We start from the raw sequence: 15,264 nt of genomic DNA, 5'->3' as shown, positions 1-15,264 counted from the left end.
GAAATAATTCTGTATGTACTGGAATGTGCGCTACAATATATACAATTTACAACAGCTGGTAATTGCTCAAGCTACAGTTCGTAGCGCAGTAATCTCGTACGACCGCAATGGTAAATAGCTATATAGACCGAGTATAGTTTATGGGAGTAAGAAGACGGTTCTGTTTATGTGGGTTTAGGCAAAGTCGAGCTTGTCAGTTAAGGTGAAACCTTCTGGGGGCTCTTCTACATCTTTTGGCTTGAAAAATGCAATCTCATCTTAAGTGCGTTACCTTCTTCTGGACCATCGACAGTCCTGAACAGCGTTGGACATCATGTGCAGATGCTGCAGCCGACAGGCAGTTCCGCGTTAGTATCTTAGCAACCGCATCCTTTCTCTTCAGTTGCTTAGTAACCACGTGTTACATACCTGTACAATACACGCCAAGAAAGAATAACTTTACGCGAGATATTAATGTGCAACAGGCTGTAATATATCACTGCCTTGCATGTCAACGAAGAAGTAGGTGGCGTGCCTGCCATATTAATATCCGTAAACGTCACCATTGCGAGCAATAAAATAGATTTCATACACAAGCTATAGAAAGAGACTGTCATGGATTAAAGCGTTTTTTCCTGACCGTGAATTTCACTTAAATAAAACTAAAAATAACCCTCAACAGCTTAAAAAGAATACCCCTGAAGATTGGATTTTCACTACCACTGCATTTTAAATGTTCTCATTTGTAAACAAGCCATACCTTCCTACAATGCAAAAATAAATACATAAATAATAACGAGGAAATAGAATCTTCAAATTCTATTGTAGTTGAGGCTTAATACATCATCAAATAATCTTAGTCCACCATTAAAATAATTAAATGCATCACAAAAATTGGTCTGGGCACCAGCAAAGCAGCCCTTGCTCTGAAGTCAACAGCTGTTTTCAGAGCATTTGTAACCCTGAACAGAATCCCTTTGAATTGTGAGGAATACTGAAAGTTAAAATAAAAAAATAAATAAAACTTTAAATAACCTGGAAATTAAGGAGCAGGTGTGTAAGGTTAATTTAGACAATAAGGACTGATTGTACTTTTGACAGATGCAAACCTCCTTCCTCCTCCTTCCTCCTCCCTCTCCCCCCCCCCCCCACTTTCTAACTGGCCAATCCCTACTCCCCGACCAGCCTGCCTGTCTTGTCCTCGGCCTGTACTGGAGGTCTGGGTCACTGTTTATTCCGAGTAGCAGCTGTGCTCCACCACACAGGAACAGGCCTGGCTCAGCCCCCAGCTGCCACCGCTCTCCCAGGCAAAGCTCACAGGAGACGCTACGAAATATATTACTTTGCAGGTATAATAAAACAAATAAAATACATATTTCAGTATGGAGGCAGCCTCTTTCTTCCCGTTTTTTTTTACATCTTTTTTTTTTTTTAAAGGACAGCAGACACACTGCCCTCCCTCCATATGTATGCTAAAATTTTATTTTTTGATTTATTCAGACAGGGAGAAAGCAGAGAGGGCCAACAGAGAGCAAAGAGATATCACAGCTCAGAAGCCGGGATCGAGTCCCCACCCACAGAAGGAAACCCTAACCCCCTGATCCCAACCCCATGGCTCGAGAGTCTGCATCACACGACTCGTCTTTTTGCATTTTTCTTTCAACAATGGGGCGACATAGCTCAGGAGTTAATTTGGTTATCTGGCAGTCGGAAGGTTGCCGGTTCGATCCCCGCTCTGGGCGTGTCAAAGTGTCCCTGAGCAAGACACCTAACCCCTAACTGCTCTGGTGAATGAGAGGCATCAATCGTAAAGCGCTTTGGATAAAAGCGCTATATAAATGCAGCCCATTTACAATTTACCATTTAACAATAGCCTGGAAACCAAGCTTTGGTGTTCCCATTGTGAAATGGTCCTCCCGAGCAAGATGCACACCTGTGACGAGCAGCGAGGTCCCACCTCCGTGAGGGCGGCACCACTTACTCAGGCACGCCGCTGCAGATATTCAGGGGCCAAGCACTCTGCCGAGCACCATTCAGCACCCACAGACACATCCCAGCGATCAACCAGGCTAATCCCACTGGTGCATGGAAGCGGAGTGTATGTGATGCATTAAAAGAAGGACACAGGCAGCTCTCCAACAGACAGGACAGTTTATTGAAAATGAGAAGGCCGGGGTGGGGGGGATGGGGGGTGGGTTGGGGAAGAAACCAGGAGTTAACATTGGTCAAGGCTATAAAATAATGGCAACAAGAGGCATTGGCAGCAGGAAGTTCATGACAAAAAAGGTTCGCGGAGCTCAAGTGACAGGTTAGCTGGCGGGAAACGGGCGCGTCCACGCATGAAGCTGGGAAACGCTTCCGGTTGGTTCCGCTTGAGCGCTCTACGGTCACAATAAGATACTGCACACGTAGCCCAGCGTAGCATATTACATACAGCTAGTGTTCCGCCTGACATTTTCTGTTGAATTTATTATATTTAGGACTAAATGAGGACTGATTTATTTATTTGATTCAGCAGTGCATTTTAAGGTCGCCTCAGCACAGAACATCGTGCTCTGCTTTAGCACACAGAAACAGAAATCTCAAAACAAGTCCAGAGTGATCTGAAGGGATAATGCACCCAATGCAGATCACATCAGAAGTTGAGACTAAAAAACATATTTTCGGTAGGGGAACAATGGGCGCAATCCATCAGAACACACACGGGGTTGGCACCTTTCACGCCTACAATTCATACCAAACTTCAACAGCAAAAGACCGAACGACCGTTTCAAACTGCAGAATCGCAAAAACGTCTCGCTAATATATTTAGGAAAAGGTTAAAAACCATCAAAAACGCACAACACCCGACAACTAACTTTCAGCACGGAAAACGAAGGCCATGGACACTATTTTTAAGAACCTTTATTTGGCGACGAGTCAGCAGGACATCTTGTCCATGAGAATAATCCAGGCCTGGAGTGTTACCCTAGGAGAACCCTTCCCATCCAGCTAAGTGTTATTTGACCATATATCACAGGTAAATGATAACAGAAAGGGCATGACTGGCATGCAGGTTCACAGGATCTTAAGCACACGTGGTGACAAAACAAAACAAAAAAGAACAAGGATCATATTTAAATCACAAAAAAAAAAATGTACCCTTTTGTGTTTTTAACATTTGTTTCAATACGCTTTTAATTCTGATTACAACTGTAAGCTTAACCACCAGACACATCCAGAAAGTACACTCACCTTTTAATATGGCTAACATTATGCTTTAAAATTACATCTGTATATATATATATATATATATATATATATAAATAAGTCTTAAAAATCATGATCACATTTGAGGCCTCGGTACATACACTGCTACTGAAATATCTCGCTACTGTTAAGTCAAGCCCAGATCTAGATTATTAGTACACTATATATTGAGATGATGATTATTATTATTTTTTTAAATCTTCTATAATCCAGACAGCTCTTTTAAAAACTGTCATTACACAGAGATCCAAATCTACCAACAAAATGACATAAGAGGCAGCCCTGGAGCTGGCTTGCTCTATGTCACAAGTAAAAGGAATCCAAAGCTCAAATAGCTGCATTCAGGATAAACACAATTACAAACGTCAGATAACGGAGGAAAGAAGCAACGGATAAAGGCAAACGTGAAGGTTAAAAAAAACATATATATAGAATATATATACACGCGCATACGTGTGTGTGTGTGTGTGTGTGCGTGTGCGCATGTGTAAAAATCAACACTTTATGCCTGGCGTGAGGTTGCAGTAGAACAACTGGGAATTTCACACTGGCAGTACTATCAAAGCTGCTATTAAGGATGGACAGGACAAAGCTGGTGTGCCTATGGGGCATGCAGTAGAGAGAAAATCCCCCCCTAGGGGGGGTACCTGCAGGGCATTCGGATCTGCCGAATGGATGAGGAGCACTACATAACGCCCATCAACCGCGTGGTGAGATTGTGGGTCCGGACGCTTTGGGAGTCGGTTCGCATTAGCGCGCAGGAAGCTGGGGGTGGGCCTGCTCTTAAGATGCCTCCTTGGAGAGGGGTTCTGTTCGTTAAAATGGCCGCTGAACGCAGCGACGTGCGCACGTGCTCATTCGTGCTTGCACTAAAACTGACAGGTTAGGTCGTGAGCGCTCTGAGGGAGACAGGCGGAGGCGTGGACTCAAGGATATGAGTACGGCTGGTTCCGCAGGAAAAGGAAAATGGCCGCCGTAAAGACGTCAGTGTACTGGAGTGTGTGTGGAGCCGACGACCTCGTGCATAAGGCCTGACCGTTCAGAGGGAGGAAGAACAAAGCACAAACAATCGGGAACTGAGGATGGCACAAGGGGCCAGTAAACATCGTAATAGCTCCCAAAAATAGTGGTACGCATAGTGGTTACAAGAAATCAAGAAATAACGATTAGCTGAAAGAGTCCACTGAGACGCTAAAGTCATAGCGTCTGACCCTTTCAAGGTTGCATTAGTCAGTTTATGGTTCTTAATCGGCCACCATTTTGGCTCAGGCCAGGCTCACCCACTGCAGTAAAGAAGCACTAAAAAGTTGTGAAAGAGGAAAGAGAGAGAGACAGAGAGACAGTGGTATTGGTCATTAATGCCTCACCAGTGGAACGCTCTCTGATAATCTATCACTTGTGGGGAAAAAAAGCTATTTATTTTTTTCCTGGAATGGTTGAACGGGCATGGCAACAAACTACTTAAAGCATAAAGACCATTACAAAAACAATGACACCCAAGAAAAACACTTAAGACATGCTGTACAGTACAAAATGGCGGTCGGGAGAAGAGAGGATTTGCAAATGAAGAACAGCTTTTCCGCTAAAACTCGCGGTCGACCGCTCTTCACTCGCGTTGGAAACATCGACAGGTCTATTCTCAGAGGGAGCATTAATGCCTTTGGAAATGGAGATGATGTGTGGGGAGAGTACATCTGAACATAAAAAAAGAGCAGAAAGAGTAAAAGTTGAGATTTGGGTGGAGGGATGGGGGTCCGGTTCAGTTCTTCAGGACGGAGTCGTACACCTGGTACACGTACTGGGACACCTCCGGGGCCCGGCACTTCAGGGACAGCTGAGAGAGAGAGAGAGACGGAGAGAGGGAGAGAGAGGGACGAGAGACAGGGTGAGACAGGGTGAACCCTCGGGCACGTCTAGCAGACATGGGGTTTTATTACCCCAAGCAGCCATTACAGCTGCTCTAAACCACAATACACCAACAACCAGTGCCTTTATTCCCTTCTCCACCAACAGAAGCCTCCTGTGAAGACCTGCATGTGTCTCATGGAAGCTTTATTTTATTTTATCCCCGGTTTTCATAGTATGTGTTTTGGAGGAATTGTCCTGCATTTACGGAAGCGGTTGCAGTGATTAGACTGGTTTAGAACCACAATTTGGTGTTCCAAATTGGGAAAAATAGTACATAATTTGGGATAAAATCAATGTAAAACAGAAGCAACAGACATTTTTAAAAATATTAAATCATACCCATGCTATTTTCAATAATTGGTATCTCACATTTTAACAAACGGGGCTCTGGCACAAGTTTATCGCGTTTACCACATTCAGACGGAAGTCTTAATCGTACTCTGGGAGCTCCGTTCTTTCTCTTACTCTATTCAACCGAAAGGCTCATTTCTGAATGCGTTCCCTTCACTACTCTCAGGAGTTCCCACCATATGTGTTCCATTTCAACAAGCGCACGTTGTGCCAACTCACATAACACCAGTTCACATGGGCACGCACAGTGATTATACCTGTAATCAACTGCAAAGCGCAAATCAAATCACATCAAAATTGAATCCAATTTGTCCGTATAGCACATTTTACAAACATCTGTCGCAATATGCTTTACGTTGGACCCTGTCCTAACCCCTCACAACTACAAACTCCATGGGAAGAACCAAACCCAAGAAAGGGGAAACCAACCCAAAGGGGGGGGGGGGCAGACCACAAGGAGGGAGGAAATTCACCCTCATCTGCCCGAGTACCAGCCACCTCTAAGATGGAAAGCTCTTCTGGAAGCTCTTACCCATATGTTCTGGAAACATTTTTCCCCCTTAAGTGGCACCCCCAAGGGCTCACTTCAAATAAATATTCCAACAGGCTCCCGCTACATGGAACATGCATATTTCAGAACGGCTGCATTAAGTCATGAATTAGGCCCGGCTTACCCCCCCCCCCGCGTGCCGTGCGCAGACTTAATGCGCCGTGCTTCAGTCCCCCTCCAGTAGAGACCGGTGCTCTGCTGGGGGCGGGGCTGGAGAGCCCGTTAGCCTGAGGCCGTCCGGGAGCGGGGCTGGAGAGCCCGTTAGCCTGACGCTGGCTGGGAGCGGGGCCGGAGAGCCCGTTAGCCTGACGCTGGCTGGGAGCGGGGCCGGAGAGCCCGTTAGCCTAAGGCTGTCTGGGCGAGGCTGGAGAGCCGTAGCCTGAGGCTGTCTGGGAGCGAGGCTGGAGAGCCCGTTAGCAGGGCCGGAGAGCCCGTTAGCCTGAGGCTGTCAGGGAGCGAGGCTGGAGAGCCCGTTAGCAGGGCCGGAGAGTCCGTTAGCCTGACGCTGGCTGGGAGTGGTGCCGGAGAGCCCGTTAGCCTAAGGCTGTCTGGGAGCGAGGCTGGAGAGCCCGTTAGCCTGAGGCTGTCTGGGAGCGAGGCTGGAGAGCCCGTTAGCAGGGCCGGAGAGCCCGTTAGCCTGACGCTGGCTGGGAGCGGGGCTGGAGAGCCTGTTAGCCTAAGGCTGTCTGGGAGCGGGGCTGGAGAGCCCGTTAGCAGGTCCGGAGAGCCCGTTAGCCTGAGGCCATCAGGAATTCCTCGCGCTACAAGGGGATGCGAGGCACGATGGCGCCCTCTCGGCACATTGATTATCCTGCGCACCGAGGGAAGCGACTCCAGCTCGGGAGACTATTCACTCGCGATTCACACCCGACGAATCACGAGCGAATTCGGCAAAGGCAATCGCCGTAAGGTCAGGCCAAGCCCTTTGGCCAAGGCTGGGGTATGAAATTAGCCGACGGCGACTACTTAAGCAGGGCTGCCAGGCCGCTGGACTCTCCAGCAGTAGGCCCCCTGGCTTCCAGCGCTAAGGATGCTAACTGCTGTCGCGTTCCAGCGGTAACCTGCGGAGCTGCACGCACTGCAGTGGTGGGACGTTGCTGCGAGCACGCGAAAGGATTCTAAAACGGGAGTGAAGGAGGGTGAGGCACAGCCCGTGTAGCTCAGCAGTGAGGCGGAAAAGATTTGAACCCGTGACCCTCGGAGGCTGAACCGTCCTCCACTGCACTGCCCGAGGCTCAGGCAGAGACCTTCTAACGAACCCAGCCGATCGGAGAGGGGAACCAGCTATCGTACCCGGGGCCAGAGGAGCCTCCCCTTTCACGGATTTAAATCAGTCATGTGCAGCAGGGCTCCACGCTAGCACTTCCTCCAGGGAGCACACTAATGCATCCTAATTAGTAGATGTGCTCCCAAATTAGTTTTCCAGGTAAAACGCATCAATTTTCTGGAGCAAGTGCTCCTAAAACGGGAGCAATGTCAAGCCCTGCGCATGCGTATGCATCACTGACAAAAATAACCTAATACAATTATACCATAAAATTACAACTTCAATTATAAAAGCATATTGCATTAAATCAGATCCACCTCCTAACTCCAGTGTTTTGTGTTTAGCCTGTGTGTGCTCCCCCTGGTCCTTGTGTGTGTGTGTGTGTTTGTGTGCTCCCTCTGGCCCGTACGTGTATGTGTGTGTGCGTGTGTGTGTGTGCTCCCTCTGGCCCGTGTGTGCATGCTCCCTCTGGCCCGCGTGTATGTGTGTGTGTGCTCGCTCTGGTCCGGGTGTGTGTACTTCCCCTGGCCCGTGCGTGTGTATGTGTGTGTGTGTGTGTGTGTGCCTGCTGCCCCTGGGTCATGCGCGCTGATGACTGAAAATATTAAGTCCATTAGACAGTAACCGATAGCGCCGTAGCCAAGGCTAAGCCGGGCCCACCTTTGGGAACTCATATTAATCAAGCCTCCGCTCAGCTACCAAACGGGTACCTATTAAACAATTAGAACAGGGACGCATTAATGTGGCCATTCACACATTAATCTGTTCCTCTCGGAACTGCCACAGCCATTAATGAACCAGCTCCCAGGCCTTCTGCAGTGGACGTCTAACGAGGACGCAAGGTGCGATTCTTCCCCTTCCGGAGCATTCCAGACGCGTCCCATCCGGCTGTCAGCGTTTTATATCGGACAGATTTAATTTTTAATTTTTTTGGACGGGTGTCACATTTGATGTTTTCTTGACTGAAGTCCAAGAGTTAACGGCTTTGTATCCTTGGTGACAAAGAGATTTGTCATGGGGGGTGAAGGAGAATTAATGAAGACAAAGAATAAGTCACGGTAGCATGCGATTAGAATAACAGACGAGTCCTAGCTGTTAGCATCCAACGACTACAGAATTATCAAGGGAGAGTTCATCTCCGTTCCTTTCCATTAGAATGTACATTACCCTGTGGATTCACTGGAGATTGAATATTGTGGATTAGAGAATGCAGGCATGTGTATATCACTCCGTAAGTATGAGCAATTCATGTTCAGAAACTGCAAAAGTTAGTTCAAAAAACACATCAACATGATTAGCAAGAAAAGGACAAATTTTGAGGACGGTCAAAAGAAATACCTGAAGATGAGAACATCTGGCCATTAGCAGTTTTACAGATACACCCCCCAGTGCTGGTCGTGAAATAATACAGTCATTTTAAATCAGGATCGTTAGTCTCGACAGCTGTGCCAGAAAAACACCTTGTCAATGACGCGACCGCTGCTTGATGCAGAAGATACTGAGGCCAGTACGACACTAATTACCTACAGAAACAGGAAGTGACATAACTCACCATATAAGGTCTGCACCTACTTATATGGCGAGCTATACGGCTCCCCTGACCTTCATCCCTACAGAGCGTGTACCTGGGTGGTTGGCCAAACAGAACTCTGGATTGTTCAAGGCCGCCCGCGAGCGGAGGGGCCACGCGTGATTAACGGGGCCCACGAAAACGAAGCGCCGCGGCGGGATACTGGGAGGCGGTTCGGCGCGCGCAAGAAAGGAGGGGGTGTTTTTCGAGCCGCTGCCCGCCCGACCGGCCATGCGCACGGCTCTCTAAGACCCGTTGCCGTGGTGAAATGAGCTGCAATCAATCACCCGGGAGCCAGCCTGCGCTCCCACGATGCAACGCCCCCGTTTGGGTTCGAGCGTTGAGAGACGGCGATTGGAGAAGCTTGTGCTGTTGCTGGGGGGATGGGGGGGGGGGGTGGGTGGAGGGTGTGAGAGAGAGCAGTGGAGGGGGGTTACCGTGTAGTTGGGGTTGCCAGGTTGGATGCGAAGCTCCGCCAGGATCCAGATGCCGTTGGTGAGCTTCAGGGACTGGTAGAGCATGTCCTGCCCCTCCACGTTTCTCTTGGCGATGGTGTAGATGTTGTTGTTCTGGAGTTTTCCGGACACGGTGTCTGCAGGCCAAGGCACACACACACACAGCGTTAAGCACAAGCCTCAGGACCTCACAAGGCCAGTACTTTCTCAATGTTACACAACTGAACAAAGGACTGAATGAACAAACAAGTGTCCCTGTATAGCTTGAGTGTGGACATATCAGAACATACACACAAATTGAACAAGACTGAAACTTTTCATTCTGGTAGGTTTTAATTCTTATTTTCTTTCACATAATGCTTTGCAGGAGAGCAAGAGATTATATGAGATGCAAAAACTGACTTATGATCAGCCAAAATATTGTACTCAGCAAACTCCAGTGCTTAACATCACCATATAAATCATAAGAAACTACTAGCAAAAAAAAAATTGTTTTAAATAATGCAGAACACTGCAGGCATCTATGATAAAAATGGACCTTCACTTATTTTAGTGATTTTCAAATGTTTTTGCTCAGGAGGGACTTTACTAAAAAAACAATTATTAACTGGCTTTTAAGATCAAAACATTTTTTAAATGTGCCAATCTAATTCCCTTTGAGTGATCTCAGATCATCTGCAGAAAGGAACTGGACGTTTCACACATGGTCTAAAAGAAAAAAGCATTACCACCAATATAAAAAAACCTTTGCTATGCTGCCACTACTGTTTAAAGCTTGACGGGATTATAACACGGTAGATATTTCTGAACTGACAGGATAATCAGTGGACACAGAAACTGAAAGACCTGGTGAAGTGCTGGACATGCAGTACCATCTCCCAGACAAAATAATAACGCTCTACAACAGGGGTCCTCAATCTTATCCAGAAAGGGCCGGTGTGGGTGCAGGCTTTTGCTCCAACCAAACACTAACACACCTGCTTCTCAACTTCTCAACCTTCTCTACTAATCAACCACTAGAGTATTTGCTGAGAACCTCAACTAGTAGAATCAGGTGTGTTACTGCATGGTCGAGACAAAAGCCTGCATGTACACCGGCCCTTTCTGGGTGAGATTGAGGACCCCTGGTCTACAAATAACCGAGGAGGCGGCGGTGCAACCAAAAGGATCTAGGGAGGCTAACGGGCTGCCCGGTTAAGCTACCGCAGCCGCTGACCCTTGGACTTCCTGTCCTATGGTCTGGCGCACTAGGCCCAGGGCCCTTAGTGTTGGGCCTGGCGCGTAGGAGCGGTCTGACTGAGGCCTCCTGTGGGCCTCGTGGAGGTCTGGGGCCTGCGAGGAAGAGTTGCGATAAGAGCGTGCGTCAGGCTGAAGACCGGAGAGGAGGCCAGAGAAAGTGAGGGACCAGGATAAGGAGAAGTAGAGAGAGAGAGAGTGAGGGAGAGAGAAAGGGAGAGACCAAAAGAGCAAGAAATGGAAATAGGAGAGAGACACATTCGCCATGTTGGAGAGGGCAACCAATTGAGAACAGTGGGGGGGGGGGGGGACCCTAAAGGACAGGGGGGTGGAAGAGGCTTTACTCCAATCCCAGGCCCTTTGTGCATATTAATGAGCGGGGGAGGTGGGCGTTCGCGGTTCACCGACGCCCCCACACCTCTCCACTGCGTTGAAAGCCGTTGGCAAGCTTTCAAAATCGGTCCGTTGAGCACACAGACGAGAAGCCCAGTCGCCACTCTCAACGTAACTCAAAGTCAAAGAGTCAAGCGAAACAACAAAAACAACTGCGAACGGGAAAGAAACCAACGTTTAAAAAAAATACGATAAATATGACAAAAACGTTTTTTTTGGATATCCGTAGTAACGTTATACATGGGGAATGACGAGGAACTGAGTGTCACAGCAGAAAGAGGTGAAGTGAAAGCCAATTTCCTCCCACGGCAGGCTTACGAGAGGCTCACCCCCCACGCCTCTAATCTCAGCGCTGGATAGGCCGACTGCGCAGAGAACGTTCTAGACACCGCACCGCGGAGCCTTAATTAGACACAGGCCCGCGTGTGAACGCGGCAGCTCCTCCCAGGGAACTCGCCGAATTCAGTCTGATTTCGATTTCTGGGCGGAACTGATACAAATTGCACTGTAATGAGTTCCTCTTGTGCAGTGTTCTTGGTTTCATGCAAAAAAATAAATGAATAAATAAAAAAAACAAATAGATGAATAAATAAATAAAAACCCATCTGAATCCACCAGCCTCCGTACGCCGTTTAGAAAGCAGGGCCATCATCCCACTGTTGGTCTCACCCCCAAGTCCCTGAACGGAATGAAATTAGAATGCTACAAAATGTCCGACAGACCCGAGGAGCAGCTCTAATTCTGACAGCAGTTTAATGAGGTAGACTTAAATTAATCCCACCTGGGGGTGGGTGGCATTTGCCAAATTTGTTCCGAAGCACCGTCACAACAGACACCCTCCCCCCACCCCCCAGCTACACGGCAGGGCGTGGCCTCTGCAGTCTTTTAACGCGCTACCGCGAAAAACGTCATCCACGCGCTCTCACGCCTAACGCTCGCGCCGCTAACGCGGGACCTATCAGAGGACGCCGGGTCCGAGGAAAGAGACCGGAAGCTTCCCAGAAAGGGGGAACGGGACTGTGGAATAAAGGGCCGTCGCTCCAGACAGTGGGGTGGGGGGGTGGGGGGGGGAGACGGGAACATAAGCCAAAGAGGACATCTGACACAGGAACACCCCCGCCCCGAGGCAAACGATGGGGAGATCAGGAGAGCACATCTGTTCCGCGGTTTGCCATAAGCCGGTTTTTATACCCTTCATTCTGGAACATTCTGTCTTTCATTTCAGCGGCAGCCAGTTGCCATCAAAAAAAAATATGAAAAGCGATTGGTGACATCACATCAACTGCTCATTCCTGTGATAAAACAATTTAAATAAACACTTGTGTCGCATTAGCACGTTAGCCTCACTAGCCTCCATTTTGTTTATTCTTATCATTCAAACTTGCGTTTAGCTTTTGCCACTTTTGGAGACGGGGTCAGCTGCGTCATTGCGAGCGGCCCGCAGACCGTCTTCCTCAGAGTCTCCCGATACAGCGCTCCTCTCCTCAATCGCAACCGCAGAGAAGCTCCGCCCCCAGCACCGCACCGCTCAAACCAACGCCCCAACACGGCTCCTCTGCGCCGCACACCCACAGCTGCAGCCTCAGCGCACGTAAAGACTCGGCCCACAATAACGATTGAGACGTTATGTTTTGTTGTCACTATCAGGCACCCAACTCTGAAGAACCTGCCAGAGATTTTTCACTTGAGCACCGCCTGAAGCGAATAAATACTGTAAATAAATAAATAATAAACAACACAGACATTTTTTATTATGAGATGCATTTTTACCTGACAGCTTGTCAAACACAGAAAAAATTAATGAAATGAGAAGCATCTTTAATCTCCGCCAACCAAAATTCACTCACATCAGCGGAGGCCACAGTGGACCTGGAGCCAGCTCCGCTCACCTAGGGGTTCAAAGCCGAGCCACAGGCAAACCTCATTTTATTGTTGGGGGGGGGGGGGGGCGGGTCTTGGGGGGGGCTGCAGTAAACGCACCACTTCCCCTGCCTCACTTAGCAAATTGGCAGTAAATACTGACTCCCAGAGTGGTAGACCGGAGAACTGCATTTCCCTATAAGAGCACAACCGCTGCTTCAGCTGCCACTCAAGAGCCTATCAGCAAAGCTCATTAAAACACCGTCTCGCTTACAGTAAACAAGCCGGGCTCGGTAAATTCTGAAGAGCGCGGGTCGGCTCGGAACCTGAGGAGACGGGCGGCTCCGCTGTCCTTCTGAGGGATAGGGAAATGGCGGCTGACCGCGGCGGCTCGAAAGGAGCCGACCAACCCTCCGTGCGTGTAATTGGCTGAAAGGCTGGAGGAGATCCGGGGCCCGGGGCCCCGAAGCCTGGACCCCGTGGAGCGGGGCCAGCATTCTCTCAATCCTATCGCTCCAGTACAAATGGGGCTTTTTTATCCCCTCGCCGTCCTCGCCTCCGACCGGTTCAGCGTTCGGCGTGAAATGAATTGGCTCCAGTCTGAGGAGTACAAACGGGGGCGGGGGGGCGGAGGGGTTCGGTCTGATGAAGTGTGGGGCAAATGAAGAGGCAGCGTTGGGCCTGGAGGCGGTGCGGGGCATTTCGCCGCTAAACGCCGTTTCCACGCAGAATAACCGCACCTGCCGAGATGGAAAGGACGAAGGGAAGCCCCTCGTTTGGTTTCATATACGTTTTTGGTGAGGTTTTTTAGGGAGCAGCTGGGATAAAACCCTTCACCGACTACAGAATAGTGATTAAAGTAAACAGGTCCACGTAATTTAATTTTATGATCATCGCAATAAGATTTATTACCATAAAACAATGAAATGAACCGCATTTGAGGACTGGACCTCTACACCCGAGGAGCAGGAGACCGCACTGAAAGGCTTCACATCTGCTGACACCGCACATCTCCGCGTAAATATTCAAACGCCACGCCTCCCGTCCCCGGACCTGACGTGAACTCTGCTGTCCCGGCTGTGTGCGCTGAGCTTGCCTGACCCCCAGGGGGCATTACTCCCCGACCGCTGCAGCCGTGGGTGAGCGGTCAGTTTGAATGAACTGGGCCTGAAGAGGCTCCATGAAGCAAAGGATCAGGGTGTGCATGCGTGTGTCTGGATGCTTTTGCTTTTGTGTCTATGCGTACATTTGCGAGCGTGTATACCACGCGTGTATGTGCGAGTGTGTATAGGGTACGTGCCTGCATGCATGTGTGCGTGTGTGTGTGTGAGCGTGTACAGCGTGCCTGTCCATGTGCATGGGTGTATGAGCGAGCGTGTATAGGGTACATGTCTGCGTGCACGTGTGTATGTGCGAGCCTGTACACTGTGTGTGAAAGTACATTACACACACACACACACACACACACACACACACACACACACACACACACACACACGCAGCACCTGGCAGCAGGACGCAGAGCGAGCTCCGCTGCGCTCAGTCATCTCACCCTGCACCACACCCAGCCTCTCAGCGGACCTGCAGCGCCCAGCCCAGCCTCAAGGTCAGCCCTCCCGATTGGTCCACGCGCCGCAGCGACGCTTCGCTACCCTGACGACCTGCATGTGACGCCACCCCCCCCCCCCCCCCCCCCACCCACCCCCGCCGGGCCTACCCCTCCAGAGAGGGCTAGCGGCCGCCCCAAACCGCACGCACGCAACGACAGCGCTCAGGTAAATGCCACCCAGACAAAAGCCGACCTTCCACGCGCTCCGACGCACGGCTCGGGGCGGGGGGGTCGAACCTGCGTCACGCCGCGGCGTTCATTAAGCGGACTTCCGGCCGATTTGAATCGGGCCGGTGCCATCTGAGGACAAATCCGCCTTTGATCTGCTTACAATTCCGCAGGCTCTGACGCAGGGCAGAGACCCCCCCCCCCCCACAGGCTGTGACGTGGAGTGTATTAAAAATATAATAATAAATAAATAAAAACAGATGAAGGCACATGGTGCGTCTGTATCACTGTACCATCCTGGTGTATTATTCGCTAAACATCATTTTTTCACTGTTCTTCAGTTCAGTAGTGTATAATTTTCTGGGTAGTTGCTTTTGTGCCTTTGTGGTCGCTAGGGAAATACATTAGCCTGGAGCTCGGAAGACCGACCCAGCAACGGGACAGGAAGCGCCAGTCCTTTTTTTTAGCATCCCGACTTTACAATGATTTTAGCGAACGGCCTGGGGGAACACTGAAATATGCTCATGTTTGTCACTTTCAGACAGACGTTTGTGATGCTGGGACAGCAATCAGCTCGACAGAAACACACCTTTTTATTTTCTGAGCGAAGCAATCAATCATTTCAAAGCGAGAACCACTTTTGTCGTGTCTGAAGACGGTTGTTTGCGT

The 15,264-nt window shown here is 49.3% G+C and overlaps 1 protein-coding gene across 3 annotated transcripts in view; it reads right to left on the bottom strand.

The window, feature by feature from the left end:
- Positions 1-4,854: 4,854 nt before the first annotated feature.
- ap2b1 (adaptor related protein complex 2 subunit beta 1) overlaps positions 4,855-15,264 on the bottom strand; it is a 37,685-nt gene continuing 27,275 nt past the window's right edge. For all 3 annotated transcript variants that reach the window (XM_064352334.1, XM_064352336.1, XM_064352333.1), the window contains 2 exons: positions 9,312-9,466; positions 4,855-5,062 (listed from right to left, as the gene is read on the bottom strand). In XM_064352334.1, the coding sequence (XP_064208404.1) occupies positions 4,988-5,062; positions 9,312-9,466 (230 nt within the window). In that variant the 3' untranslated portion in view covers positions 4,855-4,987. The remainder of the gene's footprint in view (positions 5,063-9,311; positions 9,467-15,264) is intronic.

This window comes from Anguilla rostrata, chromosome 9 (assembly GCF_018555375.3).
Source record: "Anguilla rostrata isolate EN2019 chromosome 9, ASM1855537v3, whole genome shotgun sequence".
In the NCBI taxonomy this organism is placed as follows: domain Eukaryota; kingdom Metazoa; phylum Chordata; class Actinopteri; order Anguilliformes; family Anguillidae; genus Anguilla; species Anguilla rostrata.
The sequence above is the reverse complement of the archived record's forward strand: the minus strand, read 5'-3'. Positions and strand labels throughout refer to the sequence as shown.